Source organism: Tiliqua scincoides, chromosome 5, assembly GCF_035046505.1.
Source record: "Tiliqua scincoides isolate rTilSci1 chromosome 5, rTilSci1.hap2, whole genome shotgun sequence".
Classification (NCBI taxonomy): domain Eukaryota; kingdom Metazoa; phylum Chordata; class Lepidosauria; order Squamata; family Scincidae; genus Tiliqua; species Tiliqua scincoides.
This window is the reverse complement of record NC_089825.1, coordinates 104,275,380-104,303,155: the sequence shown is the minus strand read 5'-3', so window position 1 is coordinate 104,303,155 and position 27,776 is coordinate 104,275,380. Positions and strand designations below refer to the sequence as shown.

Sequence of the window (27,776 nt, the reverse complement as noted above, 5' to 3'; positions counted from 1 at the left end):
CTAGGTGGAAAAATTGCACTGTAAAACTCAATGCATTACCACAGAAGTCCAAGGACACAGGGATCATGGATGGTTCCCTATCGACACCCCCCTCCCCTAAGCATCTAGAAGAAAGAAAGAGAAAGAAGGGGGGAAATGCATAGAAATGCAAGCTCCTCTGGACCAGGTTTCGATGAGAAGCAGAGGTGAGCTCAATTGGGAGTAGCATTTCCTGAGTAAATCAGCCTGCTTTCAGGCTGTGTAGATCTGGGTGCAGGGGATACAGAAGTGGCATCTTCATGAGTATGACATGCATCTACAGAAAGTCAGCTGCACAGCACAAGGAGCTTAAACTGGATGGATTCACAATAGATCATAATTGCTTCCAGGATGGACAACATGCAACAATAAACTGGTTTGTAATTTGAAGGAGGAATTATGATGAACACAAATTAATGCACGATAGTCTTGATGCGTGATAGCTACCCAGTGTTTGTTTTAAATGGAGAACCGGATGAGTGCTAGTTATATTTGCACAATAAGCTTGATCTGCTTTACTGAGACAGTAAACACAATGAGCATTGACAGACTGTATGAAATAAATAGCTTGCTCCTATCCAGGGCTTATGCTGACATATAATGAGATCCCATCAGCGTATGACTTGGAACGATGGCTCAAAATTTGCTCCATTATTTTGTGGAACTTGCCTGGCAGGACAAATGGCCAGAGAATGGGCACAGGCAACAGCAGCCAGAAGAACTTCCTTTACTCTGCACTGCCACCAGTTAAGTCAGCGGGGGGGGGGGGAGCGAAATGGGGAGAACTGGGGGTGATTCAGCATTGGGAGCAGGAAGGGAGAAGTCCGAGCTCTGGGCAAGAGAAGTGGGAGGAAGAGAATCTTGGAAGCAGCACGTTTTAAGATTCTATCCACCTTTTGTGGGCTTGACTTGCCTCTAAGACTTACACCAGCTAAATCCAAAGGCCTTTGATATTCCTGTATGTACTCACAGGGAAGATCTGAGAAGCTGTTAGAAACAGTATATTAAAAAAAAAATTACGTCTTTCTCACAGAGACAAGTTTCTACAACCTTGGCTTTGCTATGTTGAAATAATGCAGACAATTCACTTGTGCTCGCTGCTGCTCTACACTTATAGAACGTAAGTCCTCTGGATCTCAGGTCCCAGACTTTGCAAAAGGAGCAGGTAGACAGGCAAAGCATGAGAACTCACAGATGCCTGTTCATTATTATGTTTTAATATATCAACCGCTACACTGGACTCCTGAAAAAAGGCACTCCACGGTCCTTATATCATGGGTGCATTTCTCAGGAATTCCCGGAGGTGAAGACACACTCAGGGCCCAATCCTATCCAACTTTCCATTGCTGTGCCAACAGGGCATGTGCTGCATCCTCAGGTGGGGGGGGGCAGTCACTGAGGCTTCCTCAAGGTAAAGGAATATTTGTTCCCTTATCGGGGCTACATTGTGGCTGCATCAGTGCTGGGCTCTCGCTATGATACACACAGAGTCAGCTGTATCTCTCATGTTTGGTTCTGCCCTTAAATCACAGATCCAACGGCTTCTAATTAATGATAAGAAGGTATTTGATACGCCTTCTCTCCCCTTCTTGTTTTTCTAGTGTTGCTGAAAAAGAAAATGGAAAACCAGACCACAGTGACCTATTTTGTTCTCTTGGGATTTTCCTACAGTCCCCCAGTCCAGATGTTCCTCTTCTGTACCTTTTTCTTGATATATGCAGTGACCCTGATGGGAAATATGATGATTATAGCAGCAGTAAGGAGCAATAGCCACTTGCACAGCCCCATGTATTTCTTCCTGAGTCATCTGTCCTTCATTGATATCTGCACCTCTTCAGTCATGGTGCCCAACCTCCTGCTGAATTTCTATGCAAGCAAGACAATTTCGTACAGTGGTTGCATAGCCCAGATGTTTTTCATCTTACTGACGGGGGCCACGGAAGAGTTCATTCTTGCAGCCATGGCTTATGACCGATACACTGCCATATGCAAGCCCATGTACTATGTAAAGGTCATGAACAGTGTGGTATGCAAGAGCCTGGTGGGGGGTGCGTGGATGATAAGCTGCTTATATGCATTGACAAATGCATTGCCCCTACTGAAGCTACTGTTCTGTGGTCCAAACACTATCCAGCATTTCAGCTGTGAACTCCCATCTCTGCTTGCCTTATCCTGCACTGAGTCTTCCCAGAACACAATGACCGTCTTCATTTCTAGTTGTACAGTAGCAGCTCCATTATTCTTGGTTATTCTGGTGTCCTATGTTCATATCATCTCTACAGTCCTGAAGATGAACTCTGCAGAAGCCAGAAGGAAAACCTTCTCCACCTGCAGTTCTCATTTGATTGTTGTGATCTTATTCTTTGGTACTGGCGGCTTTAGATACATGAGGCCCAGCTCAGCCTCCTCGCTCTTTATCGATGACTTCTTTTCCATCCAATACAGCATTTCCACGCCTATGTTGAATCCTATCATCTACAGCCTGAATACCAGGGCAGTGAGGGAAGCTATCAAGAAACTGATAGGGTGCAAGCCATTGATGACTCATGTTATGCAGAAATGTTAACTATTAAGCACATTAACTACTATATTGGAATTGAATTGGCAAGTACACATGGTTCTCCTTACTGAATTCTAGAATGAGCAGGAATTAGAACTTCATAACAATGTAAGTCCATATTGAGTATGGTCAACATACCTTTTACTAATTAAGCCATTTCTGCCCAAAACATATATGCAACAGGGATCAAATGTGTCCACCTGTGGGCTGGGCAGAAATGGGTTAAAGCTGTGTGACATTGTGCTATTTTTTCCTCAAATTTTGATTTAAAAAATTGAAAAATGTAAAAAGACAGGCATGTGCTTTTATTCCAAGTTACTATTTTTCAATAAATTTTACTTGCTGTTGTGTTCAGATAAATTTATTTTTCAATAAATTTTACTTGTGGTTGTGTTTACTTGATGTTGTGTCCTAGCGTGTAGGACAGTGATATAAGTGATATATATATCACCTTTTTCTTGACTATAAGACCACAACAATCAGGTGGGAACCGCAGGTGGAGAAAGGAGTACTCTTTTTTGGCTTCTCCAGGGCATAGCAAATGAAGTAATATTTAAGTATATTTCCTACACTGACATTGTCTCTATCCCTTGAGTACACGCATTGCATACAGTACACAAATTGTCCCAAAGGAAATAATCAAGGATTTCAGATCCAATACAGGTTAAGTCCTACCTGGGACTTTAAAAAAAAAAAAAAAAGTTCATAAAAGAGCCTGCCTGGGACTGAACTTTGAGGAGTTTTGCAGCCTCAACTGGCCTCCCTTTTGGCAACTAGCAACCAACCTTTATATTTTGCAGCCATGGAGCACCTTCGCACCTTAAAAAAAATATATATATATTCCTCAATGGGATTTGAACCCTAAGCCTCTGGCTTCACAGATCTACAGTTTAACCACTGAGCCACCAGAGCTCTTAGGCTCAAAGTGTTTGGAACTAACACTTGAGGCACTGATGGCCACCAGCTGGGCTCAAGACCTTATATATTTGTTCTGAACACTTTAATTACTGTATAGGCTTTCCTATAGGCCAATGGAGAGAGTTTCCTATAGCCCAGTGAGCACCTCCCCACCTAAAAAAAAATGGGGTGTTTCACTCCAGCTGTGGCAGGAGTGCTTTTGCTATCAGGGAGCTCACACGGAATGGACGTGTGTGTGTGTGTGTGTGTGTGTGTGTGTGTGTGTGTGTGTTTGTGTGTGTGTGCGCGCGCGCACGCACGTATAAAAATGGTTTAAAAATAAATAAATAAATAAATAAATAAATAAATAAATAAATAAATAAATAAATAATAAAACGTTGTGAGTTCCTGCACCTATTTTTTTTTTTTTTTTTTACAAAAAAAGCACTGTGTATATATCACCCTTTTCTTGACTATAAGACCACAACAATCAGGTGGGAACCGCAAGTACTCTTGGAAAGAAGGAAAGAAGTACTCTTTTTTGGCTTGTTCAGGGCATTGAAAATGAAGTAATATTTAAATATATTTCCTACACTGACATTGTCTCTATCCCTTGAGTACACACATTGCATACTGTACACACATTGTCCCAAAGGAAATAATCAAGGATTTCAGATCCAATCCCAGAATACAAATTCACTCTTTAAATGTGATTCCACACACTCTTTGACATTAAATGGAAAACTAACATTGCAAAACTCAATGCATCTTTGAAGAAGTCTGGTTACAACTGGATCAGGGTATGTGCTTTTTCCTGAACATCTTGAAGGCAGAGAATGAATCAGAAGGAAATACATAGTTCAGATTCCTGTAGACCAGGTCAAAATAAGGAACAAGAGGTGAAAGCAGGTGTGAGTGGTGTTTCCTGTACTTTGACAACATAGATCTGGGAATATAGATGGCATCTTTTTGCATAATATGTTGTGGATCTCAGTCAACTACATAGCATAGACAAGTAAATTGGATGGATTCACAACTGGTCATGATCACTACCAGCATATGCTAGTAACAACAAGCTGTTTTGAGGTTTGAATGAGGAACTATGGTGAACACAAATTAATGCATAATAACTGTTATGCATGAGAGATACTTTCATCTTTTTTTTAAATTGGAAATCTGATGAGTGCTTCTTAGAAAGGATCATTGCACAATAAGCTTTATCTGCTTTGACTGAGAAACATAACAAGCATTAGGAGATTATGTGCTAGATTATGTGCAGATCAATATCAAGTTATGGTAGGAACAGACATGACAAGGAACAAGTGAAAAAAAAAGAAACGCACTAGAATAGTTCTGTCATTGCAAAAATTTCTTATCCTCCTACGTAGACAATGGGCTGATTATAGGATGTCACATTTGGTGAAGTAGAAGCAAGTGCAAAAGCAAAAAGGTTATCTATCAATATGTGCAGGATGAAGCATAGGTTTCTATGACAATCTCTCTAGCCCAAATCTGGTTTCTTTGGTATGAAGAATTTGTCCCAGGGAAAGACAAATAGCATCCTGTTTCCTTCATGTCAACAGACACAACCCAGATTTTGAGTGGAGTGGAGCTAAATGGCATTGTAAGGGCAGAAAAGATGCTAGCGGGAAAAGTTCTGAACTACTGTTTTTTCTTTTTCTTTTTGCAATTTCACACATATATGCAACCTGCAGTTGGAAAGCATTGATTTGCATGAAATTAGTTCTGTGAGATAAGAACTTGTAACCCTAATATATAACATAAGAGCTACAAACACTTCCATATAAACATTTCCTTCTTTTATTTGGAAGATATCGGGCAAAGAAAAGAAAAGCTTCCAACATTCCTTCCACCTTCTAAGGATTTCTCACATCAGTGGATGGACTGCAAAGGGACACAATTCTGGGGTAAATATTTGCAGTTCCTCATCCACCAGTAAAATCCAAATGGTACAGGCATTCCTAAGTGAGTCTTACAGAGGTACTCTCAGGGAAACCTTGAGAAGGTGCTAGTACATAAAACAATTATGTACAGTCCCGTCGTCCGTCCGTCCCTCGGTTTGTTTAATCTAAAGCAGTGGTTCCCAAACATTTAAGCATCGGGACCCAATTTTTAAAATGACACTCTACCAGGACCCACCTAGGTTTACCAGACTTTTAAAAAAAAACATCTAGAAAGAAATAATGTTTTTATTTATTTACGCATAATAATAACAACCAGAAAAAAGATACTCCAACATTTATCTCCCTATATTTATACATGCTTGTAATCTGCAGGAATTCTTTGCAGGGCCGTTAGCAGCTATCTGATTTTTTAATAACCTCAGGGTTTGGGGCAATTAATTATCTGATCCTTCCATCACCTGTATTTTCATTGGAGGCTCTGCTCAGCTGCTATGGGACCCACCAAAAATAAGGTCCTGACCCATCAGTGAGTCCCGACCCACAGTTTGGGAACCACTGATCTAAAGCATGGATTCAGTTCACTTATGCTAGGTTCTGCTGTATGCATATAGAAAGCAATACCTTTGGATCTACATCTCCCAGACCTTGCAAAAAGAATAGGCAAGCTTGCACAGCTTGAGAGCTCACTGACCCATAATAATTACTGTAGTCTTCTGGGATCAAACCACTAGGCTGGGCTGCTGACAAAAAAGGCACTCCATTGTCCTGATTTTGTGAGTGTATTTCTCAGAAGGTGGTGCACATATTTCTGGGGGTGAAGAGACAGTGTAATACACACAGAACCACCTGTATTGCTCACCATCAAGAGGCTTAGAACATCCAATTCTGCCCTTAAATCACTGATTCCATGCCGTTTCCTTAATTATACCAACACGCTTGATCCTCTTTCTCCTTTTTTTTCTAGTGTTGCTGAAAAAAAGGAAATGGAAAACCAGACCACAGTGACCTATTTTGTTCTCTTGGGATTTTCCTACAGTCCCCCAGTCCAGATGTTCCTCTTCTGTACCTTTTCCCTGATATATGCAGTAACCCTGATGGGAAACATGTTGATAATGGCAGCAATAAGGAGCAACAACCACTTGCACAGCCCCATGTACTTCTTCCTGAGTCACCTGTCCTTCATTGATATCTGCTTTTCTACGGTGACGCTGCCCAAGCTCCTTCTGAACTTCTATGCAAGCAAGAAAATTTCGTATGGTGGCTGCATAGCCCAGGTGTTCTTTATCTTTCTGACAGGAACCACAGAAGCATTTGTTCTTGGAGCCATGGCTTATGACCGATACACTGCCATATGCAAACCCATGTACTATGTAAAGATGATGAACAGTGCAGTATGCAGGAGCCTGGTAGGAAGTGCATGGACAATAAGCTGCTTATTTGCACTGACAAATGCATTGCCCCTACTGAAGCTAGTGTTCTGTGGTCCAAACACTATCCAGCATTTCAGCTGTGAACTCCCATCTCTGCTTGCCTTATCCTGCACTGAGACTTCCCAGAACACAATGACTTACTTCATTTCTAGTAGTATAGTAGCAGCACCTTCATTGGTCATTCTGGTGTCCTATATCCACATCATTGCTACAGTCCTGAAGATGAACTCTGCAGAAGCCAAAAGGAAAACCTTCTCCACCTGCAGTTCTCACCTGATTGTTGTGGTCTTATTCTTTGGCACTGGCTGCTTTCGGCATATGAGGCCCAGCTCAGCCTCCTCACTCATTGTTGATGACTTCTTTTCCATCCAATATAGCATCTCCACTCCTATGTTGAATCCCATCATCTACAGCCTGAATACCAGGGCAGTGAGAGAAGCCACCCAGAAATTGATAGGGTGCAAGCCATTGATGGCTCATGTTATGCAGAAATGTTAACTATCAAGCACATCAATTGCTGCAATGCAGTGGTTCTCATAGCACCAGGACCCACTTTTTAGAATGAGAATCTGTCAGGACCCACTGGAAGTGATGCCATGACCGGAAGTGACATCATCAAGCAGGAACATTTTTAACAATCCTAGGTGGAAATCCTACCCACACTTACCTGGGAGTAAGTCCCATTGACTATCATTGTTAAAAGAATATACAGAGTAGCTTGTTAAAAGAACAGGTCTGAAACATTTCCCCAAATGCAGTCACATACCAAGATAGTGTCAAGTCTAATATAGTAAAAATAAAATATTGAAATGAATGGAGACCCACCTGAAATTGGCTTGCAGTTTGAGAAACCCGACCCACAGTTTAAGAAACTCTGCTGTAATGGAATTGAATTAACACATGCATATGTTTTTTGTTTTAAACTGAATTCTTGAATGTGCTGGAACTGCAATTTTGTAGCAATGTTAAGTCTAGATTGAGCATGGTTGTTTTTAATAATCTGTTTTTGGTTCCCTAACAGCCTGATGCTTTTAGGCTCTAATGGTGAATTGAGCACTCTGCCAGTGTTAACTGCCTTATGGCACACACAAACGTTCATGCCCTTGGGCTTCTACCAGCTATAGAGCTGGTGCAGGTCCAAAGAGACCCATTGTGGAGCAAGAGTCTTACGGAGGAGTAAGGGGAAATAATTCTCCTTTCCTCTCTGAAGCCTCCCAATCCATCTCCCTGTTGGATACAACATGTTCGTTTTTATCATAGTTGCAGGGGGGGAGGGAGAGATAGGATTTGGCTCTAATTTATACTGTGTGTGCTGTTAATTTAGTTAACCTGATTTGGTTAACCCCTACCCCTAAATAAACATATGAGACACATACTTGGGTCAACTGGGCCACTTTAATAATTATTTATGCAACACATGCAACAGGATTATATCTCCACCCCCATCCTGCAGGCAACTATAGCAGGGGAAATGGTTATAAATGTATAAATCTCCCAGGTAATCAATGAGTATTACATGCTGACTCAAGGCTGCGCTCTGAGTAAGTCTATCACAGCCAACCCCATAGAGCCAAGGCAGCCAGACAGCCAAACCTTGTGGTGGTCTTTGCCAATTCCTGCCAGGGGACTTTCCAGCCAGCCACACCGATCTGGGCAAGTATCATCTGATTGGTCCCGGCTCAACCCTCAGCCTTGCTAACCTCAGAATGTACACCAAACAGACAACCCCTGCCTACCTGGCTCACACAACACTTGCATAAAGGGAAAAGTGATAATCTAACACACCCAAACTCAATGCCAGTCTGGGGTAGGTGAAAAAAACTGCCAACCAAGTGCATCAAAAAATTTCCTGAGCAACCCTCAAAAGATTAGTTGGCTAAGCTGGAAAGTCCAGGCTGGGCTGACCCAGCAGGTTCAGGACCCACCAATAGTCAAATCTGTGGGTTCTGAACCTGTGGATAAAGAGGCCTGTGTATATGCTTTTCAAAAAAGCAGATTAGTTAGCTAAATAAAGCAGTAATAGCCCAATCCTATGCAATCAATGGGGCTTACTTCCAGGTAAGTGCGGATAGGATTGGGCTATGTCATCCCCTGTCTCCAAAGGGCTTACAAAAATTCTTCAGCAAACATTAACAGCAGACAGGAAGCACGTTCACCAAGTCTTCCTCTCTAGCTGTAGGCTGCCTGCCTGCTTGTCTTGCTATAAGCTTTCTGCTTATAGTGCCTGGTTAAAACATGTACATGACTCCTTTGCATGACTATAAACAACATAAACAAAGGTAATAGGTGTGGGGGCTGCAGGGGCTGCAGTGATGGGGTCCTCCCGTATCCATAGTTTCTTGCATCTGTGATGGGGTCAAGAACGTATCCTCTCTCGATATGGGGGAATGCCTGTATGTTACAAGTCTGAGTTACTAGGTCTTGGGTTTTTATGTGGGGAGTGGGTTACTTAATAAAGACACGACAACACCTGTAAAGGTATATCAAAAAGAGTCAAAAGGAAGGGTATTATTTGCCATAACTTCAAAAGGAACAGAGTAAATATTGAGGTCATGTACAGGAGCAGTAGCTTCTCCTCTGTGCATAAGCAACCTGAGTTGGTCCTTGCAGAAAACACACTGGGAATCTAATGTATTTCTCTACATAGGAGCTCTGGACCAGGTACCATGGAGAATGAGCCTTTCAGTTTCTTTGGGAGGCAATGTGGAAGGTGCTGTCCCTTTGCTGATTTTAATTGTTCCCTTGGAATGAGTGCTTCTGTGTCACCTACTTCTTTCCACAGACAAAAACTAACTCTCCAGGGTTCACATCCCAATCTTATTTTTATATCACCCTTCCTCCATGGAGCTCAGAGTAGTAAACACAGTTCCTCCCCTCCTTTTTTCCCTCCAATAAGCTTGTGAGGTAGGTAAGGCTGAAAGACAGTGATGGACCTATAGGGAACTTATTTGTTCCCAGTCTAGGTCCACCTCCTGAACCACTACATCATCTTAGGTGCTTTCTACCAGCAGAAGGCCCTCTCCATCGGTGCTGCAGACATAGCAATGATACATTCAATGAAGCCAAATGTCTGGTGTCCATGTGTGTGTGCACTGAAGCACCCAGACATCAATGGCAAAGGAAAGTTGGAGGCAGGGGTGGGAAGTACGTGGTGAGGAGGAGTAATGGAGCATCTGGGGGCAGAACCAGTGGGTTGTGCAGTGGGAGGAAGGGATGGATCCAGCAGCAGTCATGCATGCCGGATCCTATCTCCCATTTTTGGCCTGTCCTGTGCCTGGCTCTCTTTGAACTTATGCCAGCTATATAACTAGAGTAACTCCAAGTCCAGTGGTTCCCAAACGGAATGCAGGACAAATGGCCAGAGAATGGGCACAGACAACAGCAGCCAGCAGAACCTCCTTTACTCTGCACTGCCACCAGTTAAGTCAGCGGGGGGGAGCGAAATGGGGAGAACTGGGGGTGATTCAGCATTGGGAGCAGGAAGGGAGAAGTCCGAGCTCTGGGCAAGAGAAGTGGGAGGAAGAGAATCTTGGAAGCAGCACATGTTTAGATTCTGTCCACCTTTTGTGAGCTTGACTTGCCTCTAAGACTTACACCAGCTAAATCCAAAGGCCTTTGATATTCCTATATGTACTCACAGGGAAGATCTGAGAAGCTGTTAGAAACAGTATATTAAAAATATATATATGTCTTTCTCACAGAGACAAGTTTCTACCACCTTGGCTTTGCTCTGTTGAAATAATGCAGACAATTCACTTGTGTTCGCTGCTGCTCTACACTTATAGAACGTAAGTCCTCTGGATCTCAGGTCCCAGACTTTGCAAAAGGAGCAGGTAGACAGGCAAAGCATGAGAACTCACAGATGCCTGTTCATTGTTATGTTTTAATATATCAACCACTACTCTGGACTCCTGAAAAAAGGCACTCCACGGTCCTTATATCATGGGTGCATTTCTCAGGAATTCCCGGAGGTGAAGACACACTCAGGGCCCAATCCTATCCAACTTTCCATTGCTGTGCCAACAGGGCATGTGCTGCATCCTCTGGTGGGGGGGGCAGTCACTGAGGCTTCCTCAAGGTAAGGGAATATTTGTTCCCTTATCGGGGCTACATTGTGGCTGCATCAGTGCTGGGCCCTCGCTATGATACACACAGAGTCAGCTGTATCGCTGACGTTTGGTTCTGCCCTTAAATCACAGATCTGATGGCTTCTAATTAATGATAAGAAGGTATTTGATACGCCTTCTCTCCCCTTCTTCTTTTTCTAGTGTTGTTGAAAAAGGAAATGGAAAACCAGACCACAGTGACCTATTTTGTTCTCTTGGGATTTTCCTACAGTCCCCCAGTCCAGATGTTCCTCTTCTGTACCTTTTTCTTGATATATGCAGTGACCCTGATGGGAAATATGATGATTATAGCAGCAGTAAGGAGCAATAGCCACTTGCACAGCCCCATGTATTTCTTCCTGAGTCATCTGTCCTTCATTGATATCTGCACCTCTTCAGTCATGGTGCCCAACCTCCTGCTGAATTTCTATGCAAGCAAGACAATTTCGTACAGTGGTTGCATAGCCCAGATGTTTTTCATCTTATTGACGGGGGCCACAGAAGAGTTCTTTCTTGCAGCCATGGCTTATGACCGATACACTGCCATATGCAAGCCCATGTACTATGTAAAGGTCATGAACAGTGTGGTATGCAAGAGCCTGGTGGGGGGTGCGTGGATGATAAGCTGCTTATATGCATTGACAAATGCATTGCCCCTACTGAAGCTACTGTTCTGAGGTCCAAACACTATCCAGCATTTCAGCTGTGAACTCCCATCTCTGCTTGCCTTATCCTGCACTGAGACTTCCCTGAACACAATGACCTTCTTCATTTCTAGTTGTACAGTAGCAGCTCCATTATTCTTGGTTATTCTGGTGCCCTATGTTCATATCATCTCTACAGTCCTGAAGATGAACTCTGCAGAAGCCAGAAGGAAAACCTTCTCAACCTGCAGTTCTCATTTGATTGTTGTGATCTTATTCTTTGGTACGGGCAGCTTTAGATTCATGAGGCCCAGCTCAGCCTCCTCGCTCATTGTCGATGACTTCTTTTCCATCCAATACAGCATTTCCACGCCTATGTTGAATCCCATCATCTACCGCCTGAATACCAGGGCAGTGAGGGAAGCTATCAAGAAACTGATAGGGTGCAAGCCATTGATGGCTCATGTTGTGCAGAAATGTTAACTATTAAGCACATTAACTACTATATTGGAATTGAATTGGCAAGTACATATGGTTTTCCTTATTGAATTCTAGAATAGGCAGGAATTAGAACTTCATAACAATGTAAGTCCATATCGAGTACGGTCAACATACTTTTTACTAATTAAAAGTAAAAATGTTTTACTTTTTTCCCATAACATATATGCAACAGGGATCAAATGTGTCCACCTGTGGGCTGGGCAAAAATGGGTTAAAGGTGTGTGAAATTGTGCTATTTTTTCTCAAATTTTGATTTAAAAAATTGAAAAATGTAAAAAGACAGGGATGTGCTTTTATTCCAAGTTTCTATTTTTCAATAAATTTTACTTGCTGTTGTGTTCAGATAAATTTATTTTTCAATAAATTTTACTTGTGGTTGTGTTTACTTGCTGTTGTGTCCAAGCGTGTAGGACAGTGATATCGGTGATATATATATACAGGGTTTTTTTTGTAATGGAATGCACCAGAATGGCATTCCGGCACCTTTTTTTCCCCTCCTCTCTGCCCCCACCTTTTTCCCCCCCTGCCTGCACCACCCCGCTCTGCACTGCTGGATAGGGAGGGATTCGAACCTTCAACCTTGTGCTCCACAGCCCAGTACTCTCTCCATTGGGCTATAGGAAAGCCTATTGTCAAAGTGTTCAGAACTAATATATAAGGTCTTCAGCCCAGCTGGTGGCTATCAGTGCTTCAAGTATTAGTTCCAAACACTTTGAGCCTAAGAGCTCTGGTGGCTCAGTGGTTAAATTGTAGGTCTGTGGAGCTAGGGGTTCAAATCCCACTGAGGAATAATTTTTTTTTTTTTTAAGGTGGGAAGGTGCTCCATGGCTGCAAAATATAAAGGTTGGTTGCTAGTTGCCAAAAGGGGGGCCAGTTGAGACTGCAACTTAGGTGGGGAGGTGCTCCATTGGGCTATAGGAAACTCTCTCCATTGGGCTATAGGAAAGCCTATACTGTAATTAAAGTGTTCAGAACAAATATATAAGGTCTTGAGCACAGCTGGTGGCCATCAGTGCCTCAAGTGTTAGTTCCAAACACTTTGAGCCTAAGAGCTCTGGTGGCTCAGTGGTTAAACTGTAGATCTGTGAAGCCAGAAGCTTGGGGTTCAAATCCCATTGAGGAATAATATTTTTTTTTTTAAGGTGGGAAGGTGCTCCATGGCTGCAAAATATAAAGGTTGGTTGCTAGTTGCCAAAAAGGGGGCCAGTCCCAGGCAGGCTCTTTTTTGAATTTTTTTTTTTAAGTCCCAGGTAGGACTTAACCCACAGCCTCCAGCAGGGGGCTCACTCCAGGAGCTTAACTGTGGGTTAAGAAACCCACTACAATAGTTCTGTCATTGCAAAAATTTCTTATCAACCTACGTAGACAATGGGCTGATTATAGGATGTCACATTTGGTGAAGTAGAAGCAAGTGCAAAAGCAAGAAGGTTACACATCAGTATTTGCAGGATGAAGCATAGGTTTCTATGACAATCTCTCTAGCCCAAATCCGGTACTGCTATATGCATATAGAAAGCAATACCTTTGGATCTGCATCTCCCAGACCTTGCAAAAAGAATAGGCAAGCTGGCAAAGCTTGAGAGCTCACTGTCCCATAATAATTACTGTAGTCTTCTGGGATCAAACCACTAGGCTGGGCTGCTGACAAAAAAGGCACTCCTTTGTCCTGATTTTGTGAGTGTATTTCTCAGAAGGTGGTGCACATATTTCTGGTGGTGAAGAGACAGTGTAATACACACAGAACCACCTGTATTGCTCACCATCAAGAGGCTTAGAACATCCAATTCTGCCCTTAAATCACATATTCCATGCCGTTTCCTTAATTATACCAAAGTGCTTGTTCCTCTTTCTCCTTTTTTTTCTAGTGTTGCTGAAAAAAAGGAAATGGAAAACCAGACCACAGTGACCTATTTTGTTCTCTTGGGATTTTCCTGCAGCCCTCCAGTCCAGATGTTCCTCTTCTGTACCTTTTCCCTGATATATGCAGTAACCCTGATGGGAAACATGTTGATAATGGCAGCAATAAGGAGCAACAACCACTTGCACAGCCCCATGTACTCCTTCCTGAGTCACCTGTCCTTCATTGATATCTGCTTTTCTATGGTGACGCTGGCCAAGCTCCTTTTGAACTTCTATGCAAGCAAGAAAATTTCGTATGGTGGCTGCATAGCCCAGGTTTTCTTTATCTTTCTGACAGGAACCACAGAAGCATTTGTTCTTGGAGCCATGGCTTATGACCGATACACTGCCATATGCAAGCCCATGTACTATATAAAGATGATAAACAGTGCAGTATGCAGGAGCCTGGTTGGAGGTGCGTGGATGATAAGCTGTTTACATGCACTGACAAATGCATTGCCCCTACTGAAGCTAGTGTTCTGAGGTCCAAACACTATCCAGCATTTCAGCTGTGAACTCCCATCTCTGCTTGCCTTATCCTGCACTGAGACTTCCCAGAACACAATGACCTTCTTCATTTCTAGTAGTATAGTAGCAGCACCTTCATTGGTTATTCTGGTGTCCTATATCCACATCATTGCTACAGTCCTGAAGATGAACTCTGCAGAAGCCAAAAGAAAAACCTTCTCCACCTGCAGTTCTCACCTGATTGTTGTGGTCTTATTCTTCGGCACTGGCTGCTTTCGGCATATGAGGCCCAGCTCAGCTTCCTCACTCATTGTTGATGACTTCTTTTCCATTCAAAAGGAAGGGTATTATTTGCCATAACTTCAAAAGGAAGGGTATTATTTGCCATAACTTCAAAAGGAACAGAGTAAATATTGAGGTCATGTACAGGAGCAGTAGCTTCTCCTCTGTGCATAAGCAACCTGAGTTGGTCCTTGCAGAAAACACACTGGGAATCTAATGTATTTCTCTACGTAGGAGCTCTGGACCAGGTACCATAGAGAATGAGCCTTTCAGTTTCTTTGGGAGGCAATGTGGAAGGTGCTGTCCCTTTGCTGACTTTAATTGTTCCCTTGGAATGAGTGCTTCTGTGTCACCTACTTCTTTCCACAGACAAAAACTAACTCTCCAGGATCTGTTCGAGTAGATATAATAATAGCTTGCTCTCAGTTTTGTCCTGGGGAGCAGAGGAACCATACTGAAATACTCTGGTACTTTTTCATTCGTTTCCCAACTTTCCAGTCTATAATATGATCAAATGTAAATTGTTTTGGCCTGATTTGCCATCCCCCAATATTACTATTAATTAGTTTACTGTGCCTTTACTTGTTATATTTTTATTTTATTTTATTTTATTTCAATTTGGCATGCTGTTCTATGATTTGATACTGTGAGCCCTTTAGTTGAGAGAGGGGTGACAAATATTTATATTGCTGTGTTTCTCCACATTTGTCCTCCACCATACCACTTCACATGGTCCACCTATTCAAAGTACAGCCAGAAGTAAATAGTAATGACATCATTACAAGTTATTTCTGGATTGGGAGGCCAGATGCGAAGTGAAAAACACCAGTAAATGGCTCAGGGTGGATGGGAGGGCTTTCTTGAATCTGGAAAAACATGTTTTGGAGCTTTGCCCACCAAGTTGAGCCTCCTACCACTGTTTGTTGTGTCTCCCGATCGCCCAATTAAAGGGGTGATCGGAGTTTGTTTAGCCTGGCCTAGCCTGTACATTCACATCCCAATCTTATTTTTTTCCACTTTTATATCACACTTCCTCCAAGGAGCTCAGAGTAGTAAACACAGTTCCTCCCCTCCTTTTGTCCTCACAATAAGCTTGTGAGGTAGGTGAGGTTGAGATGATGGACCCATAGAGAACTTGTTTGTTCCAGGTTTAGGTCCACCTCCTGAACCACTACATCAGCTTAGGTGCTTTCTGCCAGCAGAAGGCCCTCTCCATCGGTGCTGCAGACACAGCAATGATACATGCAATGGAGCCAAATGTCTGGTGTTCATGTGTGTGTGCACTGAAGCGCCCAGACATCAATGGCAAAGGAAAGTTGGAGGCAGGGGTGGGAAGTAGGTGGGGAGGAGGAGTAATGGAGCATCTGGGGGCAGAACCAGTGGGTTGTGCAGTGGGAGGAAGGGATGGATCCGGCAGCAGTCACGCTTGCCGGATCCTATCTCCCATTTTTGGCCTGTCCTGTGCCCGGCTCTTTTTGAAATTATGCCAGCTATATACTCGTAACTAGAGTAACTCCAAGGCCAGTGGTTCCCAAACGGAATGCTGTGGCACCTTAGGGTGCTGTGGCACACTCAAAGGAGTGCAGTAGGACATCTCTCGTCGCCTCTCCTGCTGGCTGTCCCGGGTGCTGAATCTAATGAAATCTTATGAGATGTGGGCTTCCCCATCTTGAATATTGTGAGATTTCACAAGATCCAAGATGGTACTGCACACCTGAGCTTGGAAGAAGAGGCTGAGGTGGTGCTGTGACACCAGTAAGTTTGGGAACCACTGCCACAGGCCATCAGAGGGCCTTTGCAGAGGTAGGAGAAAAATATTTCCCCTTACCTCTCACAAGCCTCCTGATCACCTCTCCACAATCACAGGATGCAGCACATGCCTCCATAGTGTGCCTGTACACTACAGTTTGGGCAAGGGATGGGATTGGGCTGTCTATTTGACATGTATTTTTGCCTTCAGTGTCTGCTTACTGGCTGCCCTTGAGGAAGATATCATAAATACACCATGAAACCTGTGGTGGGCCTCCCATTAAGGACGATGGGGCAAATCAGGCATGAGCCATTAGGACCCCAGAGAAGCCTCTCTGAGGCTCCCAATGGGGTCGTGAACTGTGCTTCCGGAAAAACGGAAGCACAGTTTAAAGCCTTGAGGAATCCTCAGGAAGCTTCCCTGATACAGTCTGCAGTCGCGCGAGCCTCAGGTGAGTGGGGGGGGGGTTGGATTTGGGTGCAGGGGGCAGCAGCAGCATCCCATGGAGGGGTTGCCATCTCGGACATTTGTCCTGGGCTGGGGAGGTTTGCCACTGCATGAAGCTTTCATTGTAGTTCAAAATTTTGCCTTGTCTAACTAACAATGAATGTGTGGAAAAGCTTAGGTAGGCAGTTTTTAAAATATCCCACCTTCCCCTTTATTGGTAACTATCTCCACTATAAATGTGCCTTGTTGAACCTCTCTCTCTCCCTCTCTCTCTCTCTCTCTCTCTCTCACACACACACACACACACACACACACACACACACACACACACACCTTTCTTCCCCACTAAACCACAGAGCTGCACCATTGGCAACTACAAGGATCCCATGTTAAACGTGCCTAGAAAGCAGATCTTATAACATGGGAAGGGGTAATTAAACACTAGGCCTGCAATCCTATCCACACTTACCTGGGAGTAAGTCCCATTGACTATAATGGAACTTATTTTTAAGTAGACATACATAGGATAGTCCTCAAAGTATTTAGAGAAACACTTCTCTAGCAGGAAACCCGCCAGAGAAGCGGTTGGCCCTCTGGATGGTGAGGGAGGGAAAGGGGAGATAAAAGGAGACTTAGAGATGGCAGAGAAATTAAATGAGTTATTTGCATCTGTCTTCACGGCAGAAGACCTCGGGCAGATACCGCTGCCCGAACGGCCCCTCCTGACCGAGGAGTTAAGTCAGATAGAGGTTAAAAGAGAAGATGTTTCAGACTTCATTGATAAATTAAAGATCAATAAGTCACCGGGCCCTGATGGCATCCACCCAAGGGTTATTAAGGAATTGAAGAATGAAGTTGCAGATCTCTTGACTAAGGTATGCAACTTGTCCCTCAAAACGGCCATGGTGCCAGAAGATTGGAGGATAGCAAATGTCACGCCTATTTTTAAAAAGGGAAAGAGGGGGGACCCAGGAAACTATAGGCCGGTCAGCCTAACATCCATACCGGGTAAGATGGTGGAATGCCTCATCAAAGATAGGATCTCAAAACACATAGACGAACAGGCCTTGCTGAGGGAGAGTCAGCATGGCTTATGTAAGGGTAAGTCTTGCCTCACAAACCTTATAGAATTCTTTGAAAAGTTCAACAGGCATGTGGATGCAGGAGAACCCGTGGACATTATATATCTGGACTTTCAGAAGGCGTTTGACACGGTCCCTCACCAAAGGCTACTGAAAAAACTCCACAGTCAGGGAATTAGAGGACAGGTCCTCTCATGGATTGAGAACTGGTTGAAGGCCAGGAAACAGAGAGTGGGTGTCAATGGGCAATTTTCACAATGGAGAGAGGTGAAAAGTGGTGTGCCCCAAGGATCTGTCCTGGGACCAGTGCTTTTCAACCTCTTCATAAATGACCTGGAGACAGGGTTGAGCAGTGAAGTGGCTAAGTTTGCAGACGACACCAAACTTTTCTGAGTGGTAAAGACCAGAAGTGATTGTGAGGAGCTCCAGAAGGATCTCTCCAGACTGGCAGAATGGGCAGCAAAATGGCAGATGCACTTCAATGTCAGTAAGTCATGCACATTGGGGCAAAAAATCAAAACTTTAGATATAGGCTGATGGGTTCTGAGCTGTCTGTGACAGATCAGGAGAGAGATTTGGGGTGGTGGTGGACAGGTCGATGAAAGTGTCGACCCAATGTGCGGCGGCAGTGAAGAAGGCCAATTCTATGCTTGGGATCATTAGGAAGGGTATTGAGAACAAAACAGCTAGTATTATAATGCCGTTGTACAAATCGATGGTAAGGCCACACCTGGAGTATTGTGTCCAGTTCTGGTCGCCGCATCTCAAAAAAGACATAGTAGAAATGGAAAATGTGCAAAAGAGAGCGACTAAGATGATTACGGGGCTGGGGCACCTTCCTTATGAGGAAAGGCTACGGCGTTTGGGCCTCTTCAGCCTAGAAAAGAGATGCTTGAGGGGGGACATGATTGAGACATACAAAATTATGCAGGGGATGGACAGAGTGGATAGGGAGATGCTCTTTACTCTCTCACATAATACCAGAACCAGGGGACATCCACTAAAATTGAGTGTTGGGCGGGTTAGGACAGACAAAAGAAAATATTTCTTTAATCAGCGTGTGGTTGGTCTGTGGAACTCCTTGCCACAGGATGTGGTGCTGACGTCTACCCTAGACGCCTTTAAAAGGGGATTGGACAAGTTTCTGGAGGAAAAATCCATTATGGGGTACAAGCCATGATGTGTATGCGCAACCTCCTGATTTTAGAAATGGGCTATGTCAGAATGCCAGATGCAAGGGAGGGCACCAGGATGAGGTCTCTTGTTATCTGGTGTGCTCCCTGGGGCATTTGGTGGGCCGCTGTGAGATACAGGAAGCTGGACTAGATGGGCCTATGGCCTGATCCAGTGGGGCTGTTCTTATGTTCTTATGTACTTCACACACACTGCCTTTATTTAATTAATTTATTTATTATCCAGTATTGTGGACAATAGGTTTTGGCCTAATCAGCAATATTGCCTCAGATTGAATATATAACAGAAATCCTTTTCCGTACATTTTTGTTCTCTCATTAGGGTTTTTTCCTGTTCCTTAAAAAGAAAGAAAAAAAGAAAACAGATGCTTCTCAAATTACAATGTCTGTAACTCTGCTTCTCAAACACCCGTATTTCTGTGCAAAATTTGTATTGGACAAATCACTTGAAATATAAAGTAATATTCAAATGCATTCCCTACACAGGCAATACCTCTTTCCCTTGAGTGCACACATTATATACTATACACAATTTGTCCCAAAGGAAACAATTAAGAATTTCAGGTACAATCCCAGAATACAAATCCCAGAATACTGACTCATGCTTTGACTGAGATTCTATAAGCTCCTTACAACTAGGTGGGAAAATTGCACTGTAAAACTCAATGCATCACCACAGAAGTCCAAGGACACAGGGATCATGGATGGTTCCCTATCGACCCCCCTCCCCTAAGCATCTAGAAGAAAGAAAGAGAAAGAAGGGGGGAAATGCATAGAAATGCAAGCTCCTCTGGACCAGGTTTCGATGAGAAGCAGAGGTGAGCTCAATTGGGAGTAGCATTTCCTGAGTAAATCAGCCTGCTTTCAGGCTGTGTAGATCTGGGTGCAGGGGATACAGAAGTGGCATCTTCATGAGTATGACATGCATCTACAGAAAGTCAGCTGCACAGCACAAGGAGCTTAAACTGAATGGATTCACAATAGATCATAATTACTTCCAGGATGGACAACACGCAACAATAAACTGGTTTGTAATTTGAATGAGGAATTATGATGGACACAAATTAATGCACGATAGTCTTGATGCGTGATAGCTCCCCGGTGTTTGTTTTAAATGGAGAACCGGATGAGTGCTAGTTATATTTGCACAATAAGCTTGATCTGCTTTACTGAGACAGTAAACACAATGAGCAATGACAGACTGTATGAAATAAATAGCTTGCTCCTATCCAGGGCTTATGCTGACATATAATGAGATCACATCAGCGTATGACTTGGAACGATGGCTCAAAATTTGCTCCATCATTTTGTGGAACTTGCCTGGCAGGACAAATGGCCAGAGAATGGGCACAGGCAACAGCAGCCAGCAGAACTTCCTTTACTCTGCACTGCCACCAGTTAAGTCAGCGGGGGGTGGGGAGCGAAATGGGGAGAACTGGGGGTGATTCCGCATTGGGAGCAGGAAGGGAGAAGTCCTAGCTCTGGGCAAGAGAAGTGGGAGGAAGAGAATCTTGGAAACAGCACGTTTTAAGATTCTATCCACCTTTTGTGGGCTTGACTTGCCTCTAAGACGTACACCAGCTAAATCCAAAGGCCTTTGATATTCCTGTATGTACTCACAGGGAAGATCTGAGAAGCTGTTAAGAACAGTATATTAAAAAAAAATTAAGTCTTTCTCACAGAGACAAGTTTCTACCACCTTGGCTTTGCTGTGTTGAAATAATGCAGACAATTCACTTGTGCTCGCTGCTGCTCTACACTTATAGAACGTAAGTCCTCTGGATCTCAGGTCCCAGACTTTGCAAAAGGAGCAGGTAGACAGGCAAAGCAGGAGAACTCACAGATGCCTGTTCATTATTATGTTTTAATATATCAACCGCTACACTGGACTCCTGAAAAAAGGCACTCCACGGTCCTTATATCATGGGTGCATTTCTCAGGAATTCCCGGAGGTGAAGACACACTCAGGGCCCAATCCTATCCAACTTTCCATTGCTGTGCCAACAGGGCATGTGCTGTATCCTATGGTGGGGGGGGGGGTGGCAGTCACTGAGGCTTCCTCAAGGTAAAGGAATATTTGTTCCCTTATCGGGGCTACATTGTGGCTGCATCAGTGCTGGGCCCTCGCTATGATACACACAGAGTCAGCTGTATCGCTGACGTTTGGTTCTGCCCTTAAATCACAGATCTGATGGCTTCTAATTAATGATAAGAAGGTATTTGATACGCCTTCTCTCCCCTTCTTCTTTTTCTAGTGTTGCTGAAAAAGGAAATGGAAAACAAGACCACAGTGACCTATTTTGTTCTCTTGGGATTTTCCTACAGTCCCCCAGTCCAGATGTTCCTCTTCTGTACCTTTTTCTTGATATATGCAGTGACCCTGATGGGAAATATGATGATTATAGCAGCAGTAAGGAGCAATAGCCACTTGCACAGCCCCATGTATTTCTTCCTGAGTCATCTGTCCTTCATTGATATCTGCACCTCTTCAGTCATGGTGCCCAACCTCCTGCTGAATTTCTATGCAAGCAAGACAATTTCAAGTGGTTGCATAGCCCAGATGTTTTTCATCTTACTGACGGGGGCCACGGAAGAGTTCGTTCTTACAGCCATGGCTTATGACCGATACACTGCCATATGCAAGCCCATGTACTATGTAAAGGTCATGAACAGTGTGGTATGCAAGAGCCTGGTGGGGGGTGCGTGGATGATAAGCTGCTTATATGCATTGACAAATGCATTGCCCCTACTGAAGCTACTATTCTGTGGTCCAAACACTATCCAGCATTTCAGCTGTGAACTCCCATCTCTGCTTGCCTTATCCTGCACTGAGACTTCCCAGAACACAATGACCTTCTTCATTTCTAGTTTTACAGTAGCAGCTCCATTATTCTTGGTTATTCTGGTGTCCTATGTTCATATCATCTCTACAGTCCTGAAGATGAACTCTGCAGAAGCCAGAAGGAAAACCTTCTCCACCTGCAGTTCTCATTTGATTGTTGTGATCTTATTCTTTGGTACAGGCGGCTTTAGATACATGAGGCCCAGCTCAGCCTCCTCGCTCATTGTCGATGACTTCTTTTCCATCCAATACAGCAATAGGACAGTGATATCGGTGATATATATATATATATATATATATATATATATATATATATATATATATATATATATATATATATATATATATATAAGAGCACAACAACCAGGTGGGAACCACAGGTGGAGAAAGGAGTACTCTTTTTTGGCTTCTTCAGGGCATAGAAAATGATGTAATATTTAAATATATTTCCTACACTGACATTGTCTCTGCTGAATATGTGTACTCCCTTGAGTACACATATTGCATACTGTACACAAATTGTCCCAAAGGCAATAATCAAGGATTTCAGATCCAATCCCAGAATACAAACTCATTCTTTAAATGTGATTCCACACACTCTTTGACATTAAATGGAAAACTAACATTGCAAAACTCAATGCAACTTTGAAGAAGTCTGGTTACAACTGGATCAGGGTATGTGCTTTTTCCTGAACATCTTGAAGGCAGAGCATGAATCAGAAGGAAATACCTAGTTTGGATTCCTGTAGACCAGGTCAAAATAAGGAACAAGAGGTGAAAGCAGGTGTGAGTGGTGTTTCCTGTACTTTGACAACATAGATCTGGGAATATAGATGGCATCTTTTTGCATAATATGTTGTGTATCTCAGTCAACTACAAAGCATAGACAAGTAAATTGGATGGATTCACAACTGGTCATGATCATTACCAGCATATGTTAGTAACAGCAAACTGTTTTGAGGTTTGAATGAGGAACTATGGTGAACACAAATTAATGCATAATAACTGTTATGCATGAGAGATACTTTCATCTTTTTTTTTAAATTGGAAATCTGATGAGTGCTTCTTAGAAAGGATCATTGTACAATAAGCTTTATCTGCTTTGACTGGGAAACATAACAAGCATTAGGAGATTATGTGCTAGATTATGTGCAGATCAATATCAAGTTATGGTAGAAACAGACATGACAAGGAACAAGTGAAAAAAAAAGAAACCCACTAGAATAGTTCTGTCATTGCAAAAATTTCTTATCCACCTACGTAGACAATGGGCTGATTATAGGATGTCACATTTGGTGAAGTAGAAGCAAGTGCAAAAGCAAGAAGGTTACACATCAATATTTGCAGGATGAATCATGGGTTTCTATGACAATCTCTCTAGCCCAAATCTGGTTTCTTTGATATGAAGAATTTGTCTCAGGGAAAGCCAAATAGCATCCTGTTTCCTTCATGTCAACAGGCACAACCCAGAGTGGGTTTTGAGGGGAGTGGAGTTTTGAGTGGAGTGCAGCTAAATGGCATTGTAAGGGCAGAAAAGATGCTAGCGGGAAAAGATCTGAACTACTGTTTTTTCTTTTTCTTTTTGCAATTTCACACACATATGCAACTTGCATTGATTTGCATGAAATTAGTTCTGTTAGATAAGAACTTGTAACCCTAATATATAACACAAGAGCTACAAACACTTCCATATAAACACTTCCTTCTTTTATTTGGAAGATATCGGGCAAAGAAAAGAAAAGCTTCCAACATTCCTTCCACCTTCTAAGGATTTTTCACATCAGTGAATGGACTGCAAAGGGACACAATTCTGGGGTAAATATTTGCAGTTCCTCATCCACCAGTAAAATCCAAATGGTACAGGCATTCCTGAGTGAGTCTTACAGAGGTACTCTCAGGGAAGCCTTGAGAAGGTGCTAGTACATAAAACAATTATGTACAGTCCTGTTGTCTGTCCGTCCCCCGGCTTGTTTAATCTAAAGCAGTGGTTCCCAAACATTTAAGCATCGGGACCCAATTTTTAAAATGACACTCTATCAGGACCCACCTAGGTTTACCAGACTTTAAAAAAAAAAAAAAAAAACATCTAGAAAGAAATAATGTTTTTATTTATTTATGCATAATAATAACAACCAGAAAAAAAGATACTCCAACATTTATCTCCCTATATTTATATATGCTTGTAATCTGCAGGAATTCTTTGCAGGGCCGTTAGCAGCTATCTGATTTTTTAATAACCTCAGACTTTGAGGCAATTAATTATCTGATCCTTCCATCACCTGTATTTTCATTGGAGGCTCTGCTCAGCTGCTATGGGACCCACCAAAAATAAGGTCCTGACCTGTGGGTGTGTACCGACCCACAGTTTGGGAACCACTGAGCTAAAGCATGGATTCAATTCACTCATGCTAGGTTCTGCTGTATGCATATAGAAAGCAATACCTTTGGATCTGCATCTCCCAGACCTTGCAAAAAGAATAGGCAAGCTTGCAAAGCTTGAGAGCTCACTGACCCATAATAATTACTGTAGTCTTCTGGGATCAAACCACTAGGCTGGGCTGCTGACAAAAAAGGCACTCCCTTGTCCTGATTTTGTCCTCACCATCAAGAGGCTTAGAACATCCAATTCTGCCCTTAAATCACATATTCCATGCCGTTTCCTTAATTATACCAACACGCTTGTTCCTCTTTCTTCTTTTTTTTTTTCTAGTGTTGCTGAAAAAAAGGAAATGGAAAACCAGACCACAGTGACCTATTTTGTTCTCTTGGGATTCTCCTGCAGCCCTCCAGTTCAGATATTCCTCTTCGATATATGCAGTAACCCTGATGGGAAACATGTTGATAATGGCAGCAATAAGGAGCAACAACCACTTGCACAGCCCCATGTACTTCTTCCTGAGTCACCTGTCCTTCATTGATATCTGCTTTTCTACGGTGACGCTGCCCAAGCTCCTTCTGAACTTCTATGCAAGCAAGAAAATTTCGTATGGTGGCTGCATAGCCCAGGTGTTCTTTATCTTTCTGACAGGAACCACAGAAGCATTTGTTCTTGGAGCCATGGCTTATGACCGATACACTGCCATATGCAAGCCCATGTACTATGTAAAGATGATGAACAGTGCAGTATGCAGGAGTCTGGTAGGAAGTGCATGGACAATAAGCTGCTTATATGCACTGACAAATGCATTGCCCCTACTGAAGCTGGTGTTCTGTGGTCCAAACACTATCCAGCATTTCAGCTGTGAACTCCCATCTCTGCTTGCCTTATCCTGCACTGAGACTTCCCAGAACACAATGACTTACTTCATTTCTAGTAGTATAGTAGCAGCACCTTCATTGGTCATTCTGGTGTCCTATATCCACATCATTGCTACAGTCCTGAAGATGAACTCTGCAGAAGCCAAAAGGAAAACCTTCTCCACCTGCAGTTCTCACCTGATTGTTGTGGTCTTATTCTTTGGCACTGGCTGCTTTCGGCATATGAGGCCCAGCTCAGCCTCCTCACTCATTGTTGATAACTTCTTTTCCATCCAATATAGCATCTCCACTCCTATGTTGAATCCCATCATCTACAGCCTGAATACCAGGGCAGTGAGAGAAGCCACCCAGAAATTGATAGGGTGCAAGCCATTGATGGCTCATGTTATGCAGAAATGTTAACTATCAAGCACATCAATTGCTGCAATGCAGTGGTTCTCATACATTTAGCACCAGGACCCACTTTTTAGAATGAGAATCTGTCAGGACCCACTGGAAGTGATGGCATGACCAGAAGTGACATCATCAAGCAGGAACATTTTTAACAATCCTAGGCGGAAATCCTACCCACACTTACCTGGTAGTGAGTACCTTTGACTATCATTGTTAAAAGACTATACAGAGTAGCTTGTTAAAAGTACAGGTTTGTAACATTTCCCCAAATGCAATTACATACCAAGATAGCATCAAGTCTAATATATTAAAAATAAAATATTGAAATGAATGGGAACCCACCTGAAATTGGCTCATGACCCACCTAGTGGGTCCCAACCCACATTTTGAGAATCACTGCTGTAATGGAATTGAATTGACTTTGTGCCCACTTTTAGCAAACATTTCAAGCCTCGGGGAGCTCTGTGCAGGGCTGCACAGGGCTCCCCGCACCTCCTGTAGCCTGCTGCAGCCTTGCCTTCTAAAAGTAAGTCACAAGCACCCCCTCAGCCCCCCCAGCAGCATGATACTGGGAATCGTGTTGCTGCCTTAGCCCCTCCCCCACAAAGACTTACTGAGGGAGTAAAGCTCCCTCAAAGTTAGAGTATCACTGCTCGAAGGACTTTCTCTTACTAAGCAGAACTATCTCAGGTCTTTGAATGCAGATGGCGAACAAGTTGTGATTTACAAAAGATGAGAGTTTTTGCAAAAAACAGTACCATTCATTAGGGAAATACATTTGCAAGAATAGGGAAGGAAATCAGGAAGAACCAATGAAACAAATGAGCAGTGATTTAAAAGGCTATATAGCTAACACTTAATGAAAGTGAAGTGGCATCAGTTACTAGAGAAAATGTGAATGTGGAGAATAGCCTAGGTCCTATAGCCTCCAGTCACCTCCTATCCTGCTTTGGATATAGTATTGGCCACATGGCCTGGCTATGTCAGCACAAGTTAGAATTGGGCTGTCAGTGACCTTAAGAACATACACAAAAATGCAAAATCAGAGAATACATGTGCAGGTGCAACCTTGTTATACACAGATTTGACTCAACACGAACAGCCACTGCAAATCGGAAGGAATGTGCTAATTCCTGGAGAAGGGGAAAAATGCATCCCTTTAAAATCACAGTTTTAAAAACTGCTTTTCTTACTATTGTAGAGGAAGTCATGCAAGGGATTGCAGGTATAGCATAATTATCCACAGATTCCACAGTTTATTCTATCTCAACTTGATGAGAAGGGCCCTTTAAAATAAAGAAAAACAGTTGTTTAACTATAGCCTCCTTAATGTGAGAGGGCAGCTGGCTGACAATCCATCAATCATTCTCTCTCCAGGCACTTAGCTTCACTCCAAGGCAAAGAGCCCCTCCCTTCCCCCTGAGCACCTGAAAGAAAGATCACTTTGCTCTGGGTGGTCACTGATTCACCTGGAGAGAGACTGATTGATGGATTGTCTGCCTAACAACTCTGTCCTAACATCACAAAAATCACTGAGCAAAGGGAGTTTGTTTTCTAAATTGACTTGCTTTAGTGCGTTTTTTGCCATCCGCATGAGTTCTGGGAACAGAACCCTCGCGAATAATGAGACTCAACCTGTACCTTGTCTCATATCCCACTTTACCACTTTATGAACTTTTGTTGCAAAGCAGCACCCATTATTATTACTTTTAATAATGATAACATTCTAATGTCTTTGCAAATTTTGGTTCAGTTCAGCTAGAATTTGGCTTCAGTGTGACAAAGAAATTCTTGTATTCTGAAAAAAAGACAAAGAAAATGGCAATATCCTAGGGGAAGACTGGAGTGTCTTATATTAAAAGGGTGAAGATCTGGCCCTAGAAGTTGCTCCATGGAAGCGGTACCGAGGCCGAGCTAATCTTGATCCCTCAGGCTCCATGTCAGAGTTCAGGGATGCAGTTGAGCTGCTGGGTCTTGCAAGGCTTGTCAAAAGCAATCTGTTCTCTCGGCTGGTCTGAAGTTCTTCTCCTGCTTCCTGCACCTGTAAAGGAAGACCAGAATAAGCAAAGTGTTCTGGCCCA

The 27,776-nt window shown here is 43.0% G+C and overlaps 2 protein-coding genes and 1 pseudogene across 2 annotated transcripts; all 3 read left to right on the top strand.

The window, feature by feature from the left end:
• The first annotated feature begins 1,636 nt into the window (after window positions 1-1,636).
• On the top strand, window positions 1,637-2,584 carry LOC136652816 (olfactory receptor 5A1-like). The gene has a single exon (XM_066629737.1). It carries the CDS (start codon window positions 1,637-1,639, stop codon window positions 2,582-2,584), a length of 948 nt encoding a protein of 315 aa, XP_066485834.1.
• A 3,799-nt stretch (window positions 2,585-6,383) lies between these two features.
• Window positions 6,384-7,328, top strand: LOC136652814 (olfactory receptor 1M1-like). The gene has a single exon (XM_066629736.1). The coding sequence runs from the start codon at window positions 6,384-6,386 to the stop codon at window positions 7,326-7,328; it is 945 nt and encodes a 314-aa protein (XP_066485833.1).
• A 3,787-nt stretch (window positions 7,329-11,115) lies between these two features.
• On the top strand, window positions 11,116-12,063 carry LOC136652813 (olfactory receptor 5A1-like; annotated as a pseudogene).
• Window positions 12,064-27,776: the final 15,713 nt, after the last annotated feature.

What these genes read in the sequence shown, in the direction of transcription:
- LOC136652816 (XM_066629737.1), top strand. Translation starts at nt 1,637, where the DNA reads ATGGAAAACCAGACCACAGTGACCTATTTTGTTCTCTTGGGATTTTCC.
- LOC136652814 (XM_066629736.1), top strand. Translation starts at nt 6,384, where the DNA reads ATGGAAAACCAGACCACAGTGACCTATTTTGTTCTCTTGGGATTTTCC.